Here is a 27762-nt window from a genome sequence, read left to right as displayed (position 1 = left end):
CTCTCCTGAGGGGCTGCCCAGCCTCCCACCCTGGCTAGGGTGCCCCCAGCCTCTGTGACCCTGCCAGGAATGGCCCCTGAGCCTCTCCTGTCCTCTAGTGGGCTGTTTCCAGCACTGGGCATATAGATCAGGAAGGCCTGATCACCTACTGTGTGCTAGACTCTGTGCTGGGGCCGAAGGTTCCCAGGAGGACAGACTAGGTCCTTGTGGTTGGTGCCTCCAGCCCCGCTCGAGACTTCCCAGCCCCCTCCCGCACTCCTCTGGGTCTCCATGCCCTCACGGTCCTCGGTGCCTGTCTCCCTACAGTGTGAACAAGGCCAGCGCTGCAGGAGGAGAGAGCCTGCGGGTTCCCGAAAGGAAAGAACTTTCTCTTTTCCCAACACACACCCGCCCCAGGAAGCTGAAGCCCTGGAGTTCTATGGAGGGCCGAGGGGTCTTTGCCAGGTGGGGAAGGGAACACTCACCCTCAGGACGACCTGCTGGTCATCACCAGCTCAGAGGCCCTGAGTCCTTGTCCTGAGCACGAGTGCATTCCTCCCATAAGCTTCCCCTCCAGTGCCAGGGCCACGTGGAGGCCATGCGTGGTTTCAGAGGGAGCAGCCCACAGCCTCCCCTGGCCTGGCTGGCCCAGCCCCTCCCTGCTAGCATCACAGAGGAACCCCCTGCAGCCCCAGCCCCTCTGGCCTGGTCAGTCCTGGGTCCTGCCTGCTGGGTCAGTGCAGCTCACAGCCACCAAGGAGGGGCTTTGAGAAACCATGTAGCCCTCATATATTTTAAAGCTGACATCTAAAAGTTGTCATTACAATGTTAACTGCTTGCAAAGGATGTCGTTTCTGCATATTGTGAATACGCGCACCTTTAAAGTGAAAGGTTACATCATTCCTTCGAGGGCATCCAGTGGGATATCAAGTCCAAAGCAAGACCCTCAACATCTGCCTACAAAACCCCCAACAGCGCTCTGGAAACAAACTGGCTGGAAGCACCAGAGCGACTGGAAAGCCTGTATTCCGGCGTTTAGTTTTCTCCATTTCTACAAAGAGATGTTTGCTCTTCTGATATGGTGAGATGTCAACCGAACAGCTGAGATTCCAGATGCAGGAGCTGCGGGGATTCAAATCCCAGCTCCACCTGCATAGTGCGCTGTGTCCCTGGGCAAGTTCCTTAACCTCTCTGGGCCTCCTTGTCCTCATCTAGCACACAGAATCTACTTCAGAGGGGTTCACGGCAGCACAGATGAGCATCCTGTGAGCCAGTGCGACCTGAGACCTGAGTCCTGCCTGGCTCAGCATCGAGGCCCTGGCTGCTGCTGTAATGGCTGGTCCTAAGAGGCCCGAGCCGGAGATGCTGATTCTGAATTCTGTCTCAATGTGAGAATGAAAACCCAGAATGAAACCCAGTCTAGACGGTCTGGGAGGGATGAGGACATGGTGTGAGATGCCTGCACTCGCCCCTCCTGGGTGTTCTGGGGTATTTATGAGAAACAGCCAAGGACTCCCAGCATCAAAGGCAAGCTGCAGACAGGTGGGCCTCAGCCCCGGGCCAGGGTGCCCTAGCTCTGCACTCCACGCTCTGGCTCATGAAAATCCAGAAGGAAACCCGGGCTGAGGATGAAAATGCTTTGTCTGATCTTGCACCATAGTGTCGACCAAGCAAATACATCCCAACTGGGGAGAACCAGAGACTTGGGGGCCTCACTTTGGGGCATCTTAGTATTCTGATATCAGCGCCACCCGCACCAAGACAGTCGCTGGATGGTGATCGGGCTCACGGCACTCACGGCTCTGGCATTTGTCAATTTCTCTACTCTTCATAAAGACATGATGGTGTGGGGTGTTCCTTAAAGGAGGAACATGTGGCAGTGGTTCTGGTGCCCCACTCCAGCACCGTGAGTCCACTCCTGGGAGCACCAGGCAAGTGAGTACGTCCAGCCCCAGCCGTTACCTGGGAGGTTGCTGGTCAGATTCTAGCTGTCCTGAGTATGCCAAGGTCACCACAAGGCGATTAAAACCCAGACCTCTGGCCAGGTGCGGTGCCTCACGCCTGTAATCCCAGCACTTTGGGAGGCCGAGGCAGGTGGATCATGAGGTCAGGAGATTGAGACCATCCTGGCTAACACGGTGAAACCCCATCTCTACTACTAAAAATACAAAAAATTAGCGGGGCACAGTGACGGGTAGTCCCAGATACTTGGGAGGCTGAGGCAGGAGAATGGCGTGAAGCCGGGAGGCAGAGCTTGCAGTGAGCCGAGATCGCTCCACTGCACTCCAGCCTGGGCGACAGAGCGAGACTCCATCTCAGAACAAAAAACAAAACAGCAACAACAGCAGAAACAAAAACCCCAGACCTCTGTCTGCTAAAAATAAAACGTTCAAGTTCCCTGGTCATTTTAGAAGTCCTTAAGGACACAACACATTGTTCTTATATTGCGTTTTGTCATTTATCAAATTAGCACAGACACTGGCAGGAGGCAGGGGAGGTGGGGGTGACGGCAGCACCATCCTTTGGGCATGCTGTGGTCATTTACAAGAAACAGGCAGGAGAGGGTGGCGGCCGGGGGGAAAGGGTGAATCAGCACCACTTTCTGGAATGCCAGTTGGCACTGACTCCAAGGAATGTGAAAACTTCCCACCCTTTGATCCAGCAGTGCCTCTCCTGGGATTGTCCCAAGGAAATGACCACGACTGTCACAGAAATTCAGTTGCAACAATGTTCCCTGCATTATAGATACAGTAAAATGTCATACATAGATCCCTGGGCTTTAGAGTCAGGCAGCCTGGGCTTGAGTCCTTGCTCCTCCCATTTCCCAGCTGTGTGACCTTGACCAAGTTACTTATCCTCTCTGAACCTCAGAGTCCTCATGTGTAGAATAGAGGTAGCAATACCAATCTTGCATGGTGGCTGTAAGAAATCAATGAGATGAAGGTCAGGCGCGGTGGCTCACGTCTGTAATCCCAGCACTTTGGGAGGCTGTGGCAGGCGGATCACCTGAGGTCAGGAGTTCGAGACCAGCCTGACTAACATGGAGAAACCTTGTTTCTACTAAAAATACAAAATTAGCCGGGAGTGGTGGTGCATGCCTGTAATCCCAGATACTTGGGAGGCTGAGGCAGGAGAATCGATTGAACCCGGGTGGCGGAGGTTGTAATGAGCCGAGATTACGCCACTGCACTCCAGCCTGGGCAACAAGAATGACACTCCGTCTCAAAAAAAAAAAAAAAGAAAAGAAAAGAAAAAGAAATCAATGAGATGAGGTTTAACAAGCCATGCTTTGGAAGGAATTTGGGAGGATATTGACATGAATGTGAGGAATTTGTATGGTGAGAAAGTGCCCACACACTAATTTGAAGTGAACGAATCAGGCATACGGCCGGCATGCTTTCAAATTTTAAAGAGACCCAGACAAGGGGAAAGCTGAGAGGAATATATACCCAGATCCGAACACGGACCACCCAGGGTGCTGTCCACCCGCTGCTCTCTATTTTTCTATATTGGAGAGTGGAAGAAGGAGATGCCAATTCACATCAAAACACAAGAAAACAGAGAACCCCAGGGGCCTGAGTGAGCCTTAACCTGGGCGAGGGCTCCAGGGCTGGCCAGTCATCGCAGCTCCAAGTCTTGGCCCAGCCCGGCTCAGGGTCCCCTTCTGTGAATAACAGGGCGATGGGTGGACGTCATCTGAGAGTCCTCCTGCCGGGACTTTCACAACTCTGCCATGTGATCTTGACTCTCCTGGCACCCTCTGCAGCTCAGGCTGTGCGGAACAAGGAGTGCCCTGGGCCGAGTCCAAGGCCCACCTGTCTGGAGCTTCCCTTTGATGCTGGAGGCCCATGGCTGTTTCTCATAAACGCCTGGAATGCCCAGGAGGCACGTGTGCAGGCATCTTGCACCATTCCTTCATTCCTCCCAGACCGCCTAGAACAGGCGGCTATTTATAGTCCCAGATGGACGCGTCCTCAGGGACAACTCCACCTGCCTTACGTGCGCAGCTCACGGACTCTCCTCCGGACACACGTCCTTCCCTCCCTGCCTGTTTTCTTGGCTCTTGCTAAAATCGTGGACTGGCTCAGTTCCACTTCCAGCTGGACCAGAAAATGCCTGCTTTCCTGAGGGCACACGTGGGCGTGGCCTCATCTTTTCATCATTGCAAGTAGGAGACAACAGATCATGGTTAAAACATATTCCCAGAGCTCAGAGCTCAGCCATCCTTTGAAGGCCAAGTAAACCAGATTCATTTTTACAGGCACTCTGTGCTATGCATTTGATGTATTTATGTTCTACATGTATTCCCATTTGTAGGGTAAAGACAGAGCCAGCTGGATCTCAAAGACATCCAGAATGAGATATCTTCACATCCCTCATCCCAGCCGCCATCGGCTCCAGTCTAGGTGCCTGCACCTGCTTCTACCCTCCTCCCGACTCCCAACCTGGCCTCCATGCACCAGCAAGCACCCAGAGATCCATGGGAAACTACAAGGATGGAGCAGGACCCTCCTCTGCGCTTCCTCACTGGTGTCAAAGCCACAGTCCTTGCAGGGATGCAGAGGCTCTACCTCCCTTATCCCCTTGGTCATTCTGCTCCAGCCACGTGGGCCTCCTGCTGTTCCCAAACCTGCCTGCTTCCGGGTCTCTGTACTGGCTGTTCCCTCTGGTGGGAACACTCTTCCCTCACTAACTCCCTCACCTCCTTCCAACAGGCTTTGCCCAGAGGTCACCTCCTCCGTGAGGCCCACCCTGACCACCAGTTTGCATCTTTCCTTCCCTAGCAGGACTCACTTTCTAGCACATGATGAAATTCGCTTATTTATTCTTTATTGTGTTTATTGTCTGTCTCCTTGCATTAGAACTGGTCCCCAAGAGGACAGGATGTCTGTTTTGTTCATGGCTATCTTCCATACACCCTGAACAGTGCCTGGCACACAGTAAATGCTCAATAAATAGTTGTTTAATGCCTTTACTTAGAAAAACCGGGTTGAGGCACCTGCCTAAGAGCCACATGAGCTATGGGTGGCAGAGATGGAATTTGAATGCCCAAGCCTGGGGCAGCCATAGACAAGACGATAATCATACGATTTCACAGATTTCCCAGGTAAACTGAGGCACAAGTGCCTGGGGAGTGGGAACCCAACATAGTGGGACCTCTTGAATCAGAATTAGGTTGTGATACAATTGTCTTCCCTGCGAACAGACGCTGCTTTGGCTCACCTGGTAATGTGCCTACCCGAGGACGGCCATGATTGGGCTAAGTCAGCCACGATCTCCCCGTTCCTGTTTGCCAGTGGGGGTGAATGTGTGACCGAGTTCTGGCCAATGAGTCATATGGGGAGTCTATGGGGACTTCAGGAAAGGGCTCTCCTCCCTAATGAGAGGGAGGATTATGCGAGGAGAGAGCCTTTGCCTGTGCACACCTCCAGGCTGGATGCCATGCGGTGAGAACATGATGCTGGAGCAACAGCAGCCATCTGAGACCATGAGGAGAGGCACCGATGACAGGCACAGGGTGCTGTGTGGGAGAGAGAACGTCTCTCTCTAATTAAACCCTAGTCAGTAGTTTAATTAGCCAACCCTGGGGTAGGGGTATGGGGTTACCTTCAGACTTCGTGTTAAGATGATAAATATCCATGTTGGATATTTATGAGTTGGGTCTTCTTTTTATTCATCCCAAAGCACCCTCAATGATTCATAAGCTGCATTCTCATGAGAGCCTGGAGAGAAGACTCATCCAAGACTGTACAGTCCTCAGGCTTAAACAAATGCAGCTCATTTGAAAGCTTGCAGGAAATCTTAGTTACTCTGTGCCATTCTCCAGCGCAGAGGCCACCCACCGAAGGCAGAGCTTTCCCAGGAGAAGGGGTGGTCACTGCCCTGGCTGCCGCATCTGCAGGGCCAACAGGCCTGGCACACAGTGAGGCTCTACCTGGCTGTGGGTGGGTATGTGGTGGATCTTGGCACCGACCTGCCCTCAGACCCCTGCCACTGCTGGAGCCCATGGTCACTAACTGTCTTAGGTGATGGAGTGTGAGTCCCTGGCCCTGGGTCAGCCTGCCGTTGACACTGTCTCATCCCACCGCCTGTAGCTGGCGAGGAAGGGGTTATGGTTATTCCACACCCACTGGAGGAGGCTGAAGTGGCCTCTGCCCATGTGACACAGGAGGGGAACCCGGGCAGTTTCCACCACCCATGAGTCCCCTGGGTCACAGGAGGTGATGAACTTGACTCAGATCTGATGCATTTTGCTGCAGGCCCAAGGTCTGTGCTTACGGAAATCCTTTCAAATAAAGTGCAAGCTTCCCCTTTGTCTTTTAAACTAGGCTTTTAAAAAGAGGCATCTAATGGATTTTGCTTTCCAGAAATGTGGCAAATGTATCTTTATGGAGAGTTGAAAAAATTAGACCAGACAAATCCCACGATGCCCTGGAAAGCCCTAATGAAAAGCATGAAATCCACCAGCTGCAGGGAGAGAAAGGCCAGGGCGGAGGCCACCCCTTCTCCCAGGCAAGTGCCCCTGGCGCTGACACACTCCCTTCGCTCTGCAGCCCAGGCGGGGATCCTGAGGCTTGGGAAGGCAGGTGGACCACCTGCTTGTTTATGGAAATGTGGGAGGATGGGGGCCGGCCACACTCACACCCACAGCTCGTGCTCTCACTCCCAGAAAACAAATCCTTCCCTGCGTGTGCTGGACAGGGTGCTGTTCGCTTAATCATTCTTCCAAAGCAGCTCCCAGAACTTAATCATTCTTCCAAAGCAGACCTCAGGCCTGGGTCCGCACACGAGAACTGGGCTTCCTGCTGCCTTTGTCAGGCAGGGCAGTGGTATTGGGGCACCCAGGGCATCAGGGTGCTGTGGGCGGAATTCACTGAGGGCCGAGCCAGGCTGTAGATGTGCAGGCAATCCCCCATCCAGGTGATTCTTGGGGCACTGAGTACCCCCAGTGGTGTCTCTGATGGTCACCCATATCCTTGGACAGAGTCCCAGCATCTCTGAGGGGCGGGGCTGGGGTCGGCCTCAGCCCAAGGGATCCAGGGCATTCCCACTCCTGCCAGAAATGGTGCAGCCCCCTCGGGGTCCCAGGGCCAGTGGAGAGCTGGCTGGGCTCAGCATCTTCCGTAAGTCACCAACCCCCTGCAGGGCCCCAGCTGCCGTGCTGTGGACTTAGGCCTCCTCCAGGACCAGCGGCACCAGGGTCAGTTCTCAGATGGTCCCCTTTTAGCAGCAGAAGAGTCTAGGCCATTGTTTTCAAGCTTCCTTTTCAAGCAACAGGACTCTACACACAGTCTTTACACTGCGCCTGCAAACACGAAGCGGACTAGTGGACAATGTCTGCACTCCGATGGGCAGGGCTGAGACAGCACCTGCTCCCCTCCTGCTGCTCCCCCATACCCGGGAGACCCTCAAGGCGCCTCCACAGAAACCCAGGAGGGAAGACCCTAGCCCAGGGGCTGCAGACATGCCTGGAATGCAAACCCTGGGCAAGCTCCTGGAGCTTCCAGACCTCAGTGTCCCCCTTTCTGAAGCGCAGTCATATGTCCCCCCTGGACGGCTGGTGCCGGGATGATTCCCTTCCATCTGGAGCGGCCTTTCTTCTGACAGGCAGATTTCTACTCTCTTGAGGTTCTAGACAGCACGCCACCTCCCCTGTGAAGTCCTTTCTGGAGTCTTCGAAATCCTTCCCTGTGGGCATCCCCCGCTACACACATGTGCTTGGTTTTTACTATAAAAAGTCACCTTTTCAAATCGTATTGCACACCTTACCTAACATTATCTCCCTCACCAGACAGTGAACGCAGCCATGCTAAAGCTTGTGCTTTCTTGGTCTTTAGAACATTCAAGAGGCTGGCGCACAGCAGGGCCTCCTGGAGCCTTTGTGGAGCGGATGAATGCAGCCCACAACCATCACATGGGGGCCATGCGACGCCTGATGAAAATCATGATGCCCAATTATCTGCTTGTGGCACATTTCCTAGTTTTGTTTGCCCAGAAAAAAGCACACCGTCAGCACACTAGGGTTCATCGAGGGTCATTATGGTTAAGCGAGTGTGAATCTCCAAATGGCCCAGGGGCTCGTCATACGGAACCTGCAGAAGGCAGGCAGGCACGGGCCACACACCGCAGCAGGGATTTGCAGTGTCCTTAATGTAATTCCTTTAAAACTGCAAACTCCTCGCATCGACATCCATCAAATTGGTTTGATTTGCACATCCCTTCCTCAGTGCTATTTTTAATCTAATTTTAGAAAATTAGCGAGGGCACATGTGCTATCTTTGTGTAGGAAGGAGGAACAGGCTGGAGGGAGACTCGGCACAGGCCATCTCGGTTGGCGGGGCCTCATGTGATTTTTTTTGTTCGTTTTGCTTTTTTCTCATCTTTTCAGGATTATTGGAATTTAGTAGATTATTTACATTATTGCTTTATAATCATAGAGAAATTGAAGTGATTTTAGTCTGGAATAATGGTAATGTTCTCGGTGCTACTTTGGGTGGGGGTGCCCGCATGCCTGTGGTCCAGCAAAGGTCCCGCGTGTCCCCCACTGCTGAGTTCACGCAGCTGACCACGACCATTTATTTACCTGTGTGGCTGCAGTGCTCAGGTGACCACCTTCCTTTGGCCCCAGGACCAGAATTCTCTGAGGCTGGGTGTAGCCACATGAGGACACCCCTGGGGACCTGGACCCTCATCCCCTGACCCTCCCCACTCTGGCGATTTCTCCATCACACCCACAAGAGACAAGGCTGTGTTGAAAAGATCACACTGTCCTATGAAGATTCTGTACCTAGAGTGTTCTCCAATATCCCAGGCCTGAGCAGAGCTTCCCAGGATGCTATGAGGGCCTGGGATCGCCACTGGGAGGCCTGTTTCAGGGGCCACACTGCAGAGGATCGGGGGACACTCACCTTTGCAGACGAAGCACTTGATGTGGAAGTACTTGTCCTGCACCCGCAGCACCTCGCCCTTGCACACATTTCCACACGTGTTGCACAGGATCGCCGTGCTGGGCGACTTCTCCAGCGGGCTGGGAGCAGCCTGGGGCTGCGACACTGTTGGGAAAGAGAGAAGAAGAGTGTTCAAGGGTGGATGTGTGAGGCACAAAGGTGAGCACAACAGGGGTGTGAGGACGCAGAGCTGACCCTCCCAGCAGGCCCCGCGCCCACCAGCACAAGTCCCACAGGGCATCAGGGTCGGTCTGTTGTCTTCTTTTGCCTGGGAACCCACAGGAGTCAGATTACAGAGGGGTGAGGGGCCAGAGGGCAAAGGCCAACTGGTTAACCGCCAATGTGGGCTCCTGTCTACCGTAGCCCCACACAGGGAGGGGCCCGGGGTTCTCATGCACATGCACACCTATGGCAATGAGGCCACCACCTCCCCACCTGAAAGATGACCCAACCACAGCTGCCTTCACCTGGCACGGCCTTACCCTCTGGGGTCTCAGGGACAAGGCACCCCCCTGTAAGCTCAGCAACCCTCAGTAGCAGGCACCAAATCTTCTCTTCTGCAAGTACAGCAGCCATGGTCCTAAGGGGAGCTTATTTCAACTTCCCTCTGGGTCCTGGGACATGGAGCTGAATATTGCTGCTGTCCCCTTAAATCTCCCTTAAAGCCACCACAGTACAGGATGTTTAAGGGGTGGCTGGATGGATGGACAGGTCAGGATGGATGGTCACAGGGCCTGACTGAGGGTTCCCGGGAACTAGGCAGGGTGACACACTCCTCATCCCCATCCTCCCAAAGCAGCTACAGAGACTAGTGCCCAGGACAGGGGTCCACGGCCCAGAAGCCTCAGGTCTGCCCTTTGAGGGGCTCCCAGTGGGCATTAGGGACGGCCAGGTGAGCAACAGTGACCACCAGGTGGTTGAGCTGGCATCGCTTTGAAGCTTGAGGAATTGGTAGATGGAGGTGAGTGAGCTGGATGTAGAGCTCTGCCAGGCACAGAGTCAGCCACACAGGACCTGGGCAGGACCCAGGCGGTGGCTCCTGGGGGGCCGGCAGAGAGGAGCAGCTGACACTCAGCAAGTGCTGGCCTGCAAGAATGAATCAGCCTGGGGACTGAAGGCCCAGAGCCCAGGGCAGGCACAGGCGGCAGGTAGGAGGTTCTGTGGCTAGGACTGCAGTCGGCAGAACAATGCCCCTAAGATGTACCCTTTCTAATCCCTGGAACCTGTGTATATGCTTCCTGACATGGCCAAAGGGGCTGCAGGTGTGACTAAGTTAAGGGCTTTGATGGGATATGATCTGGATTGTCTACCTGAGTCCAACATAACCACAGAGGCCTTAAAATCAGAACACGATGCGACTGTGGCCAGAGGTGTGACCGTGGAAGAAGGTCAGGGAGATGACACACTGCTGGCTTTGAAGGCAGAGGAAGGGGCCACAAGCCAAGGAATGTGGGAGCCTTGAGAAGCCAGAAAAGGCAAGGAAAGTATTCTCCTCTGGAGTCCCCAGAAGGAACCAGCCCTTCTCACACCTTGATTTTAGCCCAGCAAGACCTGGTGGGCACTGTGACCTCCGGAACTGGAAGCTAATAAATTTGTGTTGCATTCAGTTTGTGGTCACTTGTTACAGAAGCCAGGGAAGTGAATGCAGTGGTCAACCTGTCAGACAGGTGGGGGCCGAGGGGCCGAGGCGCCAAGCCCCTCCCCTCTGCATTCTGCCAGCCACTCCTCGTCTGGGAGGGAGAGCCACCAACAGCAAGGCCCACCCCAGTGCAGCAGCCCAGGGCGGGCTTTCACTCGGCCAGCGCTGTGCCCCACGCCTTCTGCTCAGGCCAAGTTCACCCCGAACCATCTCATTGAGAGACTGAACACACAGACAATGGCCAGGCCCAGAGAAAGGCAGAGCTCAGCCCACACCTGCAGCTGCCGGCCCAGGAGTCCAGTCCGGCCTTGGCACCCAGCCGGGAAGCCAGCTATCTGGCAGACTCACAGGGAGGCGACAGCTCTTCCTCGACAACCAGGAGGCGAAACAATAACTGGGTCCCACATGGCCAGGACTTGACTCGAAACTGACAGCCATCCTAATTCGTGCCCCCGCTTTCCAGTTAGGATCATTCTGAGGAAGCCAAATACACCCCTAACCAGTCACATGGGATGCCTCCCTTCCAGGAGCCACCTCCAGTCCTCCGAGGCCAACAGCCTCCATGGGGGCTCACCCGGAGCCGTCCTTCCCGCTCGGAGGCTTCCCCACCACTTGCCTGCCCATGTGGTCAACTCCCTTGCCACAGTGGGTCTGAGAAAGTCACCTCTACTTGTCCTCACGTCTTCCTTTATTTCCACAGCACTCTAACACCAGCTCCCCCTGTCTCGGTCTGGGTTCCCCTGAATCCAGTCTTGAAGACAAGGCTGTGGGTGCAGTGGTCTATTTCGGGGGCCCCAGGTGCCAGGCCGGAGTGAGGAGCAGGGAAGATGAAAGCTGCTGGCAGGCGTGTTGTTGAGCTGCTCCCCACGTGGGAGAGGAGCCTCAGGGCTTGGGGATGTCCAGGAAACCCTGCGGAGCATGTCCCAGCTCTCCCGTGGAAGGAAGGGAGGCCGGGGCACTGGCCCCCAACCGCCTGTCCCCTGAGTACAAGAGCTGCTCCAAGGCGGAAGTCTCAGCCCCCTCTTCTGGTCTGCCTGGTGTCTGGGCTGAGCGAGTTTCTGAGGCACAGAGCCAGGGGTGCTGCAGATGCCAGGGCTGGGCAGCCTGCAGGTGATCGGGCATGGCCCACCTGGCTGCCGTCGAAACCACAGGTGGGCTGAGGGACGTGGCACAGGCCCAGAAAATACCTGCCACCCTTCATTTGAGGGCTAAGCGTATTCACACACAGATGCACACTCACATATATTTACACAATTGCTAAATGCCAGCACTGATTGCGCTCTGAGCCTGGAAGGTCTCCTCATCTCCCTGGTAAAAATCCAGCAACTGCATCTCAGACAGAGGAGACCATTTCCCCATCCAGTTCCAACCTGCCCCTACCCATTCTCAGAAACCACATCCTGGAAGCCACTGATCTGGCCACCCGTCCTCGTCTGGGGTCCCTGCCCATCAAGGGAACTGTGACTGGACAGCGCAGAGGAGGAACCTGGGTCATGTTGGGGCAGCAGGTCTTCCCAGGCCAGGGATTCCAAACAGACCAAGGGCAGTGGGTGTCAGCCGTCTGGGGACAAGGGAGAGGGGTTGGCCTGGGAAGCAGGCACGGGAAAGGAGATGAATGGCATGAAAAATAACTCAGCACCACCCTGGGCCTGCCTCCGGTTTTGCAAACTGGACAAGACAGAGCCCGGTGAGGGTCCCTGCGGGCTCAGTCTGCAGCCACTGGAGGCCACTTGGCCTTTCTCACTCTGGTTGAGTCCACAGCAGGCTTGTTCCACACACCTTTTGCCTGCAGAATGAAACCACCTCAACCATCATTTAATAAAGACGGTGGAGAGGCGGCAGCAGGCGAAGGTTTTCTGGGCTGGAGTCGAAGCCTCCCGGTGCAGAACAAGGATTAGAATTGTGGACTACACTTCAAACAGTGCCTCTCGGCCACGCATGGCCCGCAGGCCACCGGGACCCCTATAGGTGCCATGCGGGTGATGTACCCGGTCCACATCTGAGGCTCAGTCAGAGCTCACAGGGGTGGGGGCTGTGCATCTTCAAGACGCGTATGTTCTGATCTATTGGCAACAAAGAGAACAACGCACAGGCGTCTCTTCGTGATCCGACGAGGGAGAGGTTCGCGCTGCTGGAATCCAGCCCAAATCCAGCCTGAGGGAAGCGTCAGCTTCAGAGTCTCAGAGTGGTGGGGCCAGATGGCCTGGGATGCAGCCTCAGCTGGCCTTCTGCATGCTGTGACCTCAGGTGAGTCTCTGAAACTCCTAACCTTCTGTCTGTGTGTCTCTCCATCTAGGCATCCGTCTTCTTGCATTACCTGGCCCCAGGGATGCCAGGACCATGGGCGAAAACATTCCCATAGCAACCAGCCCAGCAAACAATAAGTGCTCAATACACAATTGCCATTGTTATTTTCAAGAACACTGGCCTGACATCACGGTTTCCAGGTGACTGGAAATATACTTGGTCGGGGGTGGCGGGGCGGGGCAGGGGCGGGGGTGGGGGGGGTGTTGGGGGAAGCTGCTAAGAGCATGGATTTGCTTGGAGGCCCCAATCTCGCCTGCTGGGACTGCCTCTGAGACGTCCTGGGGCTGCGGCGACATGGCGGAGGCTCTGCCCTCTCGCGATGGGAGGTAGACACTGTGCGGTGAGGACGCCGCTGCCTCTACGCAGGTGCAGCTCCTACAGGCTTCCCTCCAGCTGGCCCTTCCTGCCAGGCCCTGGGACCACAGGTAGGTAAGTGGGTGTACGGCGTTCATTCCTCACCCGGCTGCAGCTGCCAAACTGTGAGGACAGGCATGCAAGAAGGCTAGGGGGGGCAACAGCAAAACCCTGCCAAAGCAGGGGCCAGGTGGCACTCTCAGTCCCCCAGAACCTGGCCCAAAGTCAGCCAAGTGTTTTACATTAAAAAGAGAAGTTTCAAGTTATCCTTCAGCAGGTGAATGGATAAACGAACTGGGGTGTATCCAGACGATGAACTATTATTCACCAACAAAAAGCAGCGTGCCATCACCCTGTGAGAAGGCATGGAGAGACCCTCAATGCATACTGCTAGCTGGAAGATGACAGCCTGGGAAGCCTACACCCTGCAGGATTCCAATTATGTGACATGCTGGAGAAGGCAAAACTAAGGAGACAGTAAGAGGATTGATGGTTGCCAGGGCTGGGATCAGCGGAGCGCTGGGGAGTTTTAGGGCAGTGACGCTGCTCTGGGCGATACTGTAATGGTGGATCCATGACACTGTACATTTGTCCAAACCCATAGAAACTACAACACTGAGAGCGGCCCCCAACGTAAAGTATGGACTTCACCAAACAATACATCAGGCCGGGCGCGGTGGCTCACGCCTGTAATCCCAGCACTTTGGGAGGCCGAGACGGGCGGATCACGAGGTCAGGAGATAGAGACCATCCTGGCTAACATGGTGAAACCCTGTCTCTACTAAAAAAAATGCAAAGAACTAGCCGGGCGAGGTGGCGGGCGCCTGTACTCCCAGCTACTCGGGAGGCTGAGGCAGGAGAATGGCGTAAACCCGGGAGGCGGAGCTTGCAGTGAGCTGAGATCCGGCCACTGCACTCCAGCCTGAGCGACAGAGCGAGACTCCGTCTCAAAAAACAAACAAACAAACAAACAAAAAACAATACATCAACATTGGTACAGTTATAACAAATGTACCTCACCAGTACAAGATGTTAATCATAGGGAAGATGGGATGGGAGCACATAGGAACTCTCTGTGTCTTCTAGAAACCAAGAACTGCTCTGAGAAATAAAATTATCAAAAAAATTTTAAAATTCTAGGCCAGGCACTGAGGCTCATGCCTGTAATCCCAGTACTTTGGGAGGCCTAGGTGGGTGGATCATTGAGGTCAGGAGTTGGAGACCAGCGTGGCCAACATAGCAAAACCCTCTCTCTACTAAAAATAAAAAAAAGTAGCCAGGTGTGGTGGCGCACACCTGCAATCCCAGCTACTTGGGAGGCCGAGACAGGAGAATCACTTGAAACCTGCGAGGCAGAGGTTGCAGTGAGCTGAGATCATGTCACAGCACTCCAGCCTGGGTGACAGAGTGAGACCCTGTCTCAAAAAAAAAAAAAAAAAAAATTACAAAGGAACCACAATTGCAGCAGGTTCATTTCACTGCAATTTCGAGATTGGCTCCAATAATTCGGTTTAACAAGTCTCTAACTGTGATAATAACATAAAACATAAACTCAAATGCTAAGAATCCATCACACAGGGGCTGAGAGTATTTAATCCCTCGTGATAATGAAACCCCAGCCTCGGGGATCCCCAGTGGGAATAACAAGAATGATTGCTGGTGTCGTTCACACATAACCTTCACAGCGAAGGGACGTGCCTCTCTCAGGAAATCCCCCTGCCTCCCCCTCCAGGCTGGACTCCTGATCTGCCACCAGCCCGCCAGAATGGGAGCCAGCAGGGTCTGGTTTGGGTCCACCATCCAGGGGCAGCGGTGTGATCTTGGTGAACGGATTTAACTCTGCAAAGCCTCAGTTTTCACATCTGTAAATTGGGGCTTGATCTTAGGAGGACTTTTTAAACGTCCATTGAAGTAGAGAAATCTCCATGTGCAAGGCCTGAGAGGTGGCTGTGAACAGCAGCTGTTAGCTGAGTTCTGTTTCAGGCCTCAGGGTGGAGGGGTCAGATCGGGGGTGGCTATCGGAAAGGGGAAGAACAATCACTCTCAGGTCCGCTCTAGGTTTCCCAGTCCAGAGTGGGAGTCCACAAGCATTTTCAGGAAAAGGCAAGATGGTAAATACAGTGCAGGCTCCAGGGACACCGCAGGGAACACAACAGCCACGGTCCAAGCCCTCCACCTTCTCTTGTTTGTTCCACACCACACCCCACAGGAATGCCGGTCATCCGCATCTCACAGATGAGGATGCCGAGGCTAGGAGATGGTCACACAGCTGAGAGACTGGGGCCCAGCGCAGGTGTGTCCAAGGCTCCTTCTCCCACCCTGTTCATCACCTGCTGGGCTTCAAGCCATGTGTTCACTTGTTCAACAGACACAGACACAGGAGTAGACCCGCTGTCAGGTACTGGGGAGACAGGTGTGCCATTCAGCACCACATCAGCATGACAGGCACAGGAAGAGGGACATGCCAGGCCAAGGGGCACAGGCAGGGGGCAAACTCCTCTTTCTGCACAGCGAACCAGCTCTCACGACCCAGACAGCAGAGTTCTCATCATTCTGTCATCTCTGGGAATGTTTTTTCTTCTCTTGAGGCAGGGTCTCGCCCTGTCACCCAGGCTGGAGTACAGTGGCACAGTCTCAACTCACTGCAGCCTCAACCTCCCGGGCTCAAGCCATCCTCCCACCTCAGCCTCCCGAGTAGCTGGGACCACAGGTGTGTGCCACCATGCCCAGCTAATTTTTGTATTTGGGATCTCGCTATGTTGCTCAGGCTGGTCTCAAACTCCTGGGCTCAAGTGATCCTCCCATGTCAGCCTCCCAAAGTGCTGGGATTACAGGCGTGAGCCACCACGCCTGGCTGGGGATTTGCCTGTTTATTTCCGCTCCGTGCCCACGGATCTATATTTAGTTCCACCCTTCTCTGAGGGCCCAGTGAACTTTGGACCTCTGAGCATGTATTCCTGGCTTAGCCAAAGACCAGCAGCCGTGCTCGCTTTGTTCTCTTGCTCTCCTCGTTTGTTCTGGAGGTAAATCCACCTTGAGAATGGGCAGGGGACCCCCCTGTGTACTCACACAGGGGAAACCTTGGGGTCTTCCCATGGCAGGGGTTCTCATCGGAGCCCCGCTCCATCTGCCAAGATGATTTCAGAAAGCTCCCCGTCTGCTGTTTCTGTCACCCAAATGGCTGGCCTGGGGTTTCCAAACGTCCCAAGGATGTTCTAGTAATATTCAGTTTTCTAAGCCTACACACACACACACACACACACACACACGGACTCCAGAGGTGCCGGCTCACCCAGAGCAGGTCACAGGACACACAGTTCCAGCTTCCCTTTCACACCTTTCCTTCTGACTGTGTCAACAAGCAGAGAAATACAGAGACGGGCACAGGGCTGTGGGCAGGCACAGCGGGGAGATGAACCTGTGTACAATCAGGGAGGGCTTCTGGGAGGAGGTGACATGAGCTAGAAGCTCAGAGGATGGGCAGGCGCCTTCTGGGACAGAAGCAGGCACACATCACAGTACTCGGCTCACCTTCATTGCAGCACAGCCCTGACACGTGGGCGGCTGCTGTCCACTGGCCTGTCCGCCTCCCCTGGCCTGGAAGCCCTCACGGGCCAGGGCCATGCCTGAGGGGTTTGTCTCCCTAGGGCCGGGTGCTGAGGAGACCAGAGCTGATGCTGGCCCTGTGCTGACGTGTGCTCAGCCAGTCCTTGCCAGGAGACAGGCAAGGCTCTCACACACCACAGGGCCACACACACCCTGTGCCAGCTCTGCCCTGGGGCACAGGGCTTTCTCTGGGCTCATTTTATGAATATGGAATTAAAGGGTGCAGGCACACACACTTTGCATCTTCATGGATCCTGCCACGCTGTCTTTTTGGGGACTTACAAGCCCCCGCCTGTGCCTTAGAGTGTGTCCCCTCCCTCAGGTTCTCACTTTGTAGGTCGTGCCTTGGTTTAAGAGCAGGTCCAGGCCTACCTACTGCCCTGCCCAAGTGTTACTTGTTAGAAAATCATGCCGGATCACAGGCGGGCGCTTCCTTCCTAACCTACTTAAGGGCTGGCTGCTAATTATAACCATGAACCAAGGACATTGCTCTCTGGAGCCGGCCCCATTCTCACCACGGCCATCAGAGCCTGGGCTTAGCAAGGGGCGTCCGCAGGTCTCTGACCCCATGTGGCCAGACAGGGCGACCCTCTGTTCAATCCCCCCTTAAGCAAAGAAGCACTGGATACTTTCTCCCTGCCAAAAGCTAGGCCAGCATGGGGCCGAGTGTTGGGCAGGCACGCCCCTGTCCCCAAGCAGTCACGGGACAGTTCTGGGCACAAGGGCACACAGGAAGCTCATGGTGCCAGCGCCGTGGGACCCCAGGCCCTGGCACACTCCTCCCGGGGCTGGCCCAGCTCTATTTCAATGATGATGTGAGACACCTGCAGGGCACCCTGGAACGCCTACAAGGAGGCGACCTGGCCCTCTTCCAGTTCCCCAGGAGTGCAGTCTGGCTTCTCCCTTGAGTCCTTGACCTGCCCATGGCCAGACCACAGGTCCCTGAGGACCACAACCAGCTCGGCTCTGCCTTGGAGTCCTGAGGATGGACGCAGGGCTTGCACACAGGTATTTGCAGATGAAACTGATTATGGGAAAATGCCGCAGGCTCCTGACCTCCACATGCCCCTCTCGGCATCGCTGTCACCCCAAACCACGACCTCCTGGGGTGTCATTCACCCTGGCCCTCAGTGCCCTTCCCAGGGCTGGCCCGGACATCGGCAACCAAACTCCTCTTTCTGTCCAGTGAACCAGCTCATGGCGGGGATCACTTGAGTCCATGAGCCACCCCTCCTCTCATGCTCGCCTGCTGCACAGAATGTGTCCTTTGACATCTGTCTCCTCTGTAGGGCTGGTGGGCTCCATGCCTGCTGGGCTCACCTGGAGGCCCAGCCCCCTGCCACTGCCTGAACCCTAGGATGTGCTTGGGGAACAGGATGAACACATGCGCCTCACACTGACCTGCAACCACCTTCCCCTCAGCATGTGACAGTAGCATCCAGTCATCTCAGCACCTCCCACGGTGTCCCTCTGGAAGCCTCTGAGCTTATCCCTCTGAGACTCCCCATGGGCTGTCTGAGCAGAGCCCCGTGGCAGGCTGCATCTTCAAAGGTGACGATCACAACAACCGTTCTCACATGCTCTCCTACAACACCGCGTCGACCCTTCTTCTATTACCCGATGGGGTCTAAAGCCTCTCACCTTGAACCTGGCTGGACCTCTGCAACTGCTTTGACCAAAAGGATACGACAGAACTGACGCCAGGCAGCTTCCAAGCTGGGTCATCAAATACCCGCGGCTTCTGCCTTGCTTTCTTAGGATGCTCATCCTGGGAACCCGGTGGCCATGCTGGGAGGAAGCCCAAACCACTCCACACTGTGGCCACACATAGAGCCCACATGCCGCTGTTCTGGCAGAAAGACCACGGAAGTCCCCGTGGATGGCCAGCATTGACTGCAGGACGTGCCAGCAAAGACACCTGCGGAGGATTCTGGCTCCCAGCTCTTGAATCACTCTCAGCCTTTGGGTCTGCCCAGTGAAACCACAGACATTGTGGAGAGGAAACAAGGCATGCCCACTGCGCCCTTTCTGAATGGCAGCCCCTCCCAACCCACGAATGTAACAGGATGTTTGTCTTATGCCACTGAGGCTTGGGGCGGTTTGTTAGACAGCCATGGAAAACCAGAATGCCACCACAGTGACGGCCCCAGACATTAGAAGACCTCTTTGCAAAGCTTTTGCTCACATCATTTCTACACAGCTCCCTCTGTGCATGTGCCCCAAGAGCAGGAACCCCCTCCCACCCTGCTTAGAAGCTCCCCCTCCAAACCCAAGGCTGGCCACCTCCTCCTCCCTCTCCGATCCCACTTCTGCTATCACACACACGGGCTTACACAAGATGCCCAGGAACGGGTTCTCCAAATCAGTGGGTTTCTACTTGAGGACCTTGGAGATTTTGCAAGGGGTCTGTAAATGCATTTGCACACCATGATTGTCTGCAGACAAACGGCTCGACCTATGTTGTGCATCCAGGGACTACGGTTTTCAGTTGTAGGTAGATGCTCAAGGGACTTTTAAAAAGTGAAGGCTGCCAGAAAGTGTTACAAAATCCCCAGTTGCTTTTGTTACTGAATATTTCTTAAGCGATACAATGATTGGATATAGCGTGAGGATGTGAGTTCACTGAGAAAGCGGTTTTCACTGTCTGGAAGGTTTGGCGGCACATAACATCGATCACAGCAGCTTCCCTACTCTGGAGAAACAGCTCCAAAAAAATACTAGGTTCCAAATTCTTCCTGATCTAATTTCTGGAACTTGCCTACCAAGCAAAAAGTTAGATTTGATGAGGATAGCAGTTTACAGTTTACAAATTAGCCTCTGCATTTTATCTCTGCTCATACAAAAACTCCCTGGTATAGACGGCAGGAGAGGGGACTCAGTGGCGACGCCTGGTCTCCTCGCCATCTCTGCACAGGCTGGCTCCAGACCTCTCTAGAGACAGTAAAGTCACTTTCTCCAAGCGGAGGAGGCACTTGCTGTTTTGATCCAAGAAGGGAAATGCCCTTCAAAGCCTGGCGTGACCTCACCTGGAATCTTCACAGCCACTCTTGGAGGTAGATATTCTTTTGCCCATTTGGCAGTTGGAAGCTTAGAGAGTTTAGTGACCAGCCCAAAGCCACACAGGGAGGAGTGGCAGAGCCAGGATTCAAGCCCAAGTCTGCCGTTCTCCAGCTACCCAAGTCAAAGACAGATGCCAATGACTGATTGGTAGCCCACTGCCCCTGCCCACTGCAAGTCACACTCACAGACTCCACCCACCACAGACTCCACCCACAGCAGATTCTCCTGCTTCAGGTTCTACTCACCACAGACTCCACCCACTGCAGACTCCACCTACCACAAGCTCCACTCACTAAGACTCCACCCACTGCAGATTCTCCGCTTCAGGCTCCACTCACCACAGACTCCACCCACTGCAGACTCCACCTACCACAGGCTCTACTCACTAAGACTCCACCCACCATAGGCTCCACCCCCAGCAGACTCCACCCACTGCAGACTCCACCTACCACAGGCTCCACTCACTAAGACTCCACCCACTGCAGATTCTACCTACCACAGGCTCTACTCACTAAGACTCCACCTACCATAGGCTCCACCCCCAGCAGACTCCACCCACTGCAGTGCTGCCACTGCAGGCTTCCTTCCTCTCAGCCTTGCCTGGGCTCCGCCCACCTCTCGGTGTTCCTCTGGCCCCAAAGACTGCTTCTCCCATGCCCTGTGATCACCATGCTCCTAGGCTCGACTGAGAAGTCCTAACCATACTGGGATGACTTTATTATCTCCTGGGCATGGATCCAGAAGCCAGCTCTGCTTACTCTAAATTCAAGCAGGGTGTCCTAGCCAATTCCCATTGGGCCTCTCTCCTATGTCCCCACGCAGCATCCCGTTGGCCCAGCTGCTCACCATGGGAAGAGATGATGGGTTGACCCCACCCCAGAGATCAACTGTAAAGCTCAGGACAGTTCAAGTGAATCAAGCCCCAGATTCTCTGGGCTTCACGCAGGACATCACAGCCAAACACAACCGCAGGAAGAGGAGTCCTGGTGATTTTCAGAGACCTGTGTTATGGTCCAGGCCAGCCCTGCTAGCTCCAGGCCACATGCTCTTGGGAAAGTTTTCACCTCTGGAGCCTCTCCCTGCCATCTGCGCAGGCAGGCCACGGCTGTACTGAGCTCTTGGTGATGGGGTGAGAATCAGAGGCCGAGGCTGGACACTGAGCCTGGCACATAGCATGAGCTCAACACACGCCAGGGCTCAGGGATCCTTGCACACTGACCGCCACCTGGAGAGACACCAGAGGACACTTACAGAAGAGCACTCCACACTCATGTCTAGAGGCCCCTGAGAGCTCAGGCAGGAGCTGGCCCCCATGAGACTTGTCCTCCAGCCCCACAGGGTTGTAGGGAGGCCTGTCTTGCTGGAAAGCGTGGGGTGAGTTCCTTTTCCCTCCAGCCCAGTTTCTAATCTGAGTCAGCCTCACTGCGAGGGGGCAGTCAGGGTGATGGAGTCCCCAAGACAAGCTCTCCATGTTGGCAAGGTGGCAAGATCTGGGAGGGTGGCCTCAAGCACAAGCAGCACCCCTCTGCTTAGGCCCCTCCCCCGCTCAAGAACCTTCCATGGCTCCCCACAGAACACAGCCCAGCCCCCAAACCAGCACTCCAAGCCTGGTACCCGCCTGGTTCCCTGACTTCCTCACTGCCCTCTGATCCCACACTCTTTCCCAAAGTTGTCCTCGACAGTCCCGGCACCAGCCTGGGCTCCCACCATTCCTGTCCCGGGAGCACTGTGTGCCCATCTCACCTGGGAAGACCCTACTTGTCCTCCAGGTCCACGTCAAATGCCCCCTCTGTCCTGACAGCGCATTCACAATGATTGACTCTTGTGCTGAGCTCTGCACTGGAGCCTCCAGACCCTGAGCACCCTTCTTTGCACCCTAAGTTTAAGCAAATTGTCCTTATTTTATAGATGCAAAAACTCACCAGGTGAGGGGATCTGTCCATTGTCTACCTGGGCCCACTGATGGTGTGACCTTGAGCAAGTAAGGGCACCTCTTTGAAACAGAATGAGGCTCTGGCTTTGTCTACGGCCCCGCGGTGCCAGGGCTCCCCTAGAGACCCGTGCTGGGCCACGGGAACAAGTGACCCAGTGAGCCTCAGGCTGTCCTGGGGACACTCTTGTCCTGGCACAATCACTGGTCTCAAACGTGTCTCAGTGTGGGGTGTGGGGCTGAAGAGCGCCCTAGTCTCACTTCTGAGGTGAGGTGAGTTGGGGGTGCTGGGTATGGAAGAATCTAGAAGCCCAAAGGAGGCTGAAGAGGACATGTAGTGTTGTGGCACAGGTCTCGGGCTTCCTTCTTCTTGTGTTTTTTTTCGAGAGGGAGTCTCGCTCTGTTGCCCAGGCTGAAGTGCAGTGGCATAATCTCGGCTCACTGCAACCTCCACTTCACCGGTTCAAGCGATTCTCCTCCCTCAGCCTCCTAAGTAGCTGGGATTATAGGCACCCGCCACCACACTGGGATAATTTTTGTATTTTTATTAGAGACGGGTTTTCACCATGTAGGTCAGGCTGGTCGCGAATGCCTGACCTCATGATCCGCCCGCCTCGGTCTCCCAAAGTGCTGGGATTATAGGCATGAGCCATCGTGCCCAGCCCGGGCTTCCTAGTTACTAAAAAAAATCTTAAAATCACCAAAGAAAATGATTCCATTTCCTTGATACTTTGCACAGTGCTGTAAATAACAGTGACACTGTCTCTTAAAAACAAACAATCAAACACACAATTTCCTCTTGGGCTCTGGCTCCAGGGGGCTTTGTTGCTCGGACCCTTTGTGAGGTTGGGGCTTTCTGGAAACTGAAACTCCACGAGCCCCAAGCGAGGCTAAGGGGTCAGGGAAGGGGTTTCCAGCCCAGCGGGAAGAGCAGACCCTTCGCCACTCCACTCCGCGCAGATCTGGGGTGCGCCCTCAAGGCCCGCGGGTGGGGGTGTCCCACAGCTCCTTCTGGCACGAAAGCCCTGTGATTTTCCTATTTGGAGGTAGGGGCCCGTGAGGACAAAGTCACTCTTGGCCACAAATGGGCTCTGTTCACAGAGCGACAGACACAGACGTAGGGCGGTGGGGTGCCCGGCGGCCCTCAGAGCCTGAGAGGAGCCTCTCCTCTGGGAGGCAGGAAGAGAAAAACAGTCGAGCGGCCACGCTGCCCCTTCCTTCCAGAGGATGTGGCAGGAAGCAAGAGCGGTGCCGGGGAGCAGCTCGAGCCGTCTGTGTGGGCCGAACTGGGACCCCCAGATGCCCATGTTGAAGTCCTAACCCCAGGACCTCGGCACGTGACTGTGTTTGGAAACAGGGCCTTCAAAGGCATCATTACGGTAAAGCGAGGTGATCTGGGGGGTGGGTCCTCATCCAATCTAATTGGTTCAGAAAAAGGGGAAATGTAGACACAGAGACAACCGCAGACAATCCCCCATCTGTGTGTTCTGTGGTGGCAGCATGGGAAACCAGAGGGAACACGACGCGAAGAAGCGGGAGAAGATGGAGACTTAGACGCCAGGACTGGGGCCCTGGGACACGTCCTTTCTTGCAGGCTCAGAAGGAGCCAGCCCTACCCGCACTTTGGTCTGGGACTTCTGGCCTCCAGAACTGTGGGAGGATGAACATCTGCCGGTCCAGCTCCCATCTGTGTGCTCTGTCGTGGGAGCGTGGGAAACCAGCAGGAGCGCTTCTCAGCTTACATTGCAGGTCCCTCCTGATGAACCCGGGGCAAGCTCGTGACATCACTAAGTTGAGACTTCACCGACCACACCTAACCTAACGAACGTCACAGCTCAGCCCGGCCTACCGGAAACATGTTCAGAACACCTACACCAGCCTACAGCTGGGCACACGCATCTAACGAAAAGCCTGTTTTATAGTACAGTATTGACTGTCTCCGTACCGTACCGCAGATCGCTAGCCCAGAAAAGGATCAAAATTCAAAATTCAAAATTCAAAGTATGGTTTCTACTGAATGCGTATTGTTTTTGCAACATTATAAAATCAAAAAATGGTAAGTCCAACCATGGTAAGTGGGGGCCTGTCTGCACACCATCCCTGCAGGCGGGAAGAGCCAGAGCTGGCCTCAGAGCCCAACCAGGGACTGGCCAGCTCCCTGGTCACTTCCCTGAGCCCATTTTCCATCTGCAAAGTGGGACACTGATCCTACCCGAGGCCAGGCTTTTGGAGAACAGTGACGTGACGGTGACCGCACGGAGCTGGCAGGAGTTTGTGTGAGTTGGGGTGGGGGCTTCCTTCCAGGGGCAGAGCTGGGAGAGACGGTACTGGGCCACCGCCCCGCTCAGGCTGGCTGTGGGCTCCGGGCAGATGCCAGCCCAGCTCCTGCTGCTTCCAGGACTCTTCAGGCCTCCAGCTGCTGGCCCAGGTGCCCCCAGCACCCACTGTCCTGGAGGGTGTTATTCCATCACCAGAAGAGTGCAGCCCTTCCGGAGCGAGGGGCATCTGAGGAGCTCATGGGAGGCGTCCCAGAAGGTCAGGGCTCACAGCATGTACACTGACTCCCCACCGCACCCCCGACACAGAGGCAGACAGTGTGGCCCAGCCCATGTCATGCAGCAAGTCTGTGGCCAGGCCAACACCAAGGCTCGGGTCTGCAGGCTCCCAGCCCAGGGCTCGTCCCCCAGGGTCACATTGCCTTGAGCCAGAGTGGCCACGCTGGTCCAACAGGTGACCTCCTCTAGGCCTTCAGCATACAGCAGATGCCCAGTGAATATTTCTCAAATCTAATAGGAAACAGGAAATGCGCTGAGTGACCGCAGGGCACCGTCCAGTGGTTGGGGGGGTGGGGTGATGATGAATAACCCATGTCACGCCATCTTTCAGTTCCTGTGTCCAGGCAAACACCAGGGACTGCACTCAGCACCTCCACCCACGACCCAGGTCACGGAGCTGCAAATGGCAAAACTGCGACAGTTGGGCATTGGACCAAGACCTGCCCAGACCTCAAGCCAGCTCTTAACTCCCTCTCTGGGAGGAGCTGAGGGGCTGAGCTAGTCCCACCAGGGACCCCACTCTCTCCAGGCAGCTGCTGTGGTACATGTCCCTAGTGCAGGGATCTGGGGGGCTGGGGGACCTGCCAATAGGCCCCCAAGCACATACTGGCCACACCTCAGCTGCAACCCACTCCTGCCCAGGCCTTCGAAGATGGGGCCACAGCCTTGACCTGAAGATACCACACCAGCCTGGATGGGGAGTCTAGCTGCCGCCTGTACATCTCCATCATATCCAAATGGCCACAGAGAGTTGAAGAGGTTCCCCCACTTTGTCCCCTCCTCCCATCCTCCATTTCCCAGGAGACACCCTCTGTCCTGGTCCGTGTGGGCTGCAGAACAATACCAGATGGGGTGGCTTAAAAGACTGACACTTATCTCCCACAGTTCTGGAGCCTAAGAGTCTGATATCAGGGCACCAGCATGGTCAGTCCCTGGTGAGGGCTCCCTTACTGGTTTGCAGATGGCTGCCTTCTTACTGTGTCCTCATGAGGCAGAGAGAGCACTCTGGGCAGGAGTCCCATCATGAGGACCCCACCCTCACGACCTCATCTAAACCCCATCACCTCCCCAAGGCCCCTCTCTTCCAAATACCATCACCCTGGGGGTTTGGGCTTCAGAGTGTGAAGGCTGGGGGGACATGAACATTCACTTCTTAACACCATCCACTGTCAGACCCTCCATGGTACCTGCCACTTTAGTCCAGTTGTTCTTTTCCTCCTGCACAGCTGGGACCTGTCCTCTCTTCACCATTTACCGATAGGCAAAAAGAGGTTCCAAGCAGGAACACACCTCCCCAGGCCACTAGGACCCAGGCCTCTCTGACCCTGGCCCTTTCCACCATGCCCCACCACGTGGATGAGGGGATGGGAGAGGGAGAGAGGTGAGGGGCGAACGAGCCCTAGGGGTGGCAAATCCATCTGGGACCTGACCAGTGTGAGATGTCTTCCTGGAGGCCGTGCCTGCCTCCCCTGGCATTCCCGCTCTGCAAGCCTCCTTCCCACCCGCTGCTGCGCTCCTGGTGTGGAGCAGTCCCCTGTTCGTGGTTAATGCCCTCAAAGCCCAGCACCGTGTCCCAGCACTGTGGGAGGAAGGCCTCTTTGCCCGGATCTGAACTCCTTAATCCTAATTGCGGTCCTCAGAGCATTCTTCCCCTGGCAGCTGGCATCCCTTACTTGGGGTCTCTAATCCCTGCCTGACCCTCCCCTGTGCAGGTATGGTGTGGGCACAACAGCACCAGCCCCCTCTCTAGCTGGTATGAGAGGCGTTGTCACCCTCAGGCTGCAGGCAAGGGAACCCTGGCTCAGAGACGCTCAGTAACCTAGCCAGATCACACAGCCCTCAACTGGCTGGGTGGGGCCTGGAGCCTGGGCCTCTGTGTCAGGGAACTGGTTTTCTTCCCGTCTGCCCTCCCGTCTCCCCCTCAAATTCCTGAGCCTTCTCATGTTCTCCTGATCCGCTGATTCAAGGGAGGCTGGTGTGAGGGAAGCATTTCCGGCACATCTAATTAAAACTGGCCGTCGGGATGGTTGGCCTGGAGCCCAGGGAAAGCCAGGCTGGGCAGGGGAAACTGGCTGCAGTGGCTCTGTGGCATTCGCTAACCACCTGCACAACAGAGGCAGCCAGTCCCTGCCTTAAAGTGGGTCTCCTGGGGGCATCACCCTTGTACCGACAGGATCCGGCTCACACACCAAAGCCTACAGGTCTACACATGGGCAGGCAGGGGTGTGCCAGCACCCGGTCACACAGCCCAACTGGGGTGACAAGGTCCCGGCTCCACCCGGACAGGCCAAGAGGAGGGGCAGGAGGTGGCGTGGGGTGGGAGCCCTGCCCGGGATCCTTGCTAACTTCTGGAGACACGGTTCCTTTGGGTTCAACGACAAAAATAACTTCGTTTTGATGACCTAAGGAATGCTACTCATGGTTAGAAACCTAAACAGTACATCAAAGTTGAAGGAAATTTAAAATCCCCTGCTTCCCTTTTACTCTGAGACGGCCACTCTTAACAGCTGAGTGGCAGCTCTACCACATGTTTCTGTAGGCCACAAACAAAACCACACATTCTCGCACACCTGGGACATACACTATGACATCGCATCCTAGAATAATTCATCTGTCTTCTCGTAAGGCAGCGCCTCGATGTGCTTTCAGAAACAATATTCTCGGCGCCTCCACAGAGCCTACCCAGCTCTGCAGACGTGCTCGGTGTACACATGTGAAAGCCATAACTTCATTGAGATATAACTCACACAGCAGTACAATGTGCCTGTTTGGAATGCACACTCAATGGCTTTCGGTATTTCACAGAGCTGTGTGCTGATCACCATAATCCATTTTAGAAAGTTTCCATCACCCCAAAAAGAAATGTTACATCCTTTACTGTTACTCCCACTCTCCCACCACAGCCCCTGGTAACCACCAGTCTGTCTCTGTGGATTTGCCTGCTCCGGGCATTTCATGTGAACGGAATCCCACACCGCGTGGTCCTTTGCGACTGACTTCTTTCACTTGGCGTCATGTTTTTGGGGAGAATCCGTGGTGTGGCAGGCATCAGTGCCTCGTTCCTTTTGATGGCTGAGAAATATTTGTTGTATGGACAGACACTGTGTGGCTCATCCATTAGTCAGTTGATGACCTTTGGGGCTGTCTACTTTCTGGTGATTATGAATAACGCTGCTATGAACATTCGAGTGTGAATATTCGTGTGGACATAGGTTTGCATGTCTTTTGGGTAGATACCCAGGAGTGGAGTTGCTGGGTCCTGTGGTCACTCTGTGTGCCACATTTCAAGGAACTGTCAGACTGTTTTCCACACCGGGTTCTGATTTCTATGCATCCCCACAGCCAGCTCTGGGTGTGCCTGCGATTGTGATCTAGCCATTCTAG

The 27762-nt window shown here is 55.0% G+C and overlaps 1 protein-coding gene across 50 annotated transcripts in view; it reads right to left on the bottom strand.

The window, feature by feature from the left end:
- Positions 1–27762, bottom strand: part of ABLIM2 (actin binding LIM protein family member 2) — a 198989-nt gene that overhangs the window by 136713 nt on the left and 34514 nt on the right. For all 50 annotated transcript variants that reach the window (XR_013417723.1, XR_013417724.1, XR_013417740.1 and 47 more), the window contains exon 2: positions 8889–9032. Coding sequence is in view for 25 of the 50 variants with exons in the window: in XM_078003108.1 (XP_077859234.1) it covers positions 8889–9032 (144 nt within the window). In the remaining 25 variants the exon portion in view is untranslated. The remainder of the gene's footprint in view (positions 1–8888; positions 9033–27762) is intronic.

This window comes from Macaca mulatta, chromosome 5, assembly GCF_049350105.2.
Source record: "Macaca mulatta isolate MMU2019108-1 chromosome 5, T2T-MMU8v2.0, whole genome shotgun sequence".
Taxonomy (NCBI): domain Eukaryota; kingdom Metazoa; phylum Chordata; class Mammalia; order Primates; family Cercopithecidae; genus Macaca; species Macaca mulatta.
Note: the sequence above shows the minus strand (reverse complement) of the source record. Positions and strands in the feature narration are given on the sequence as shown.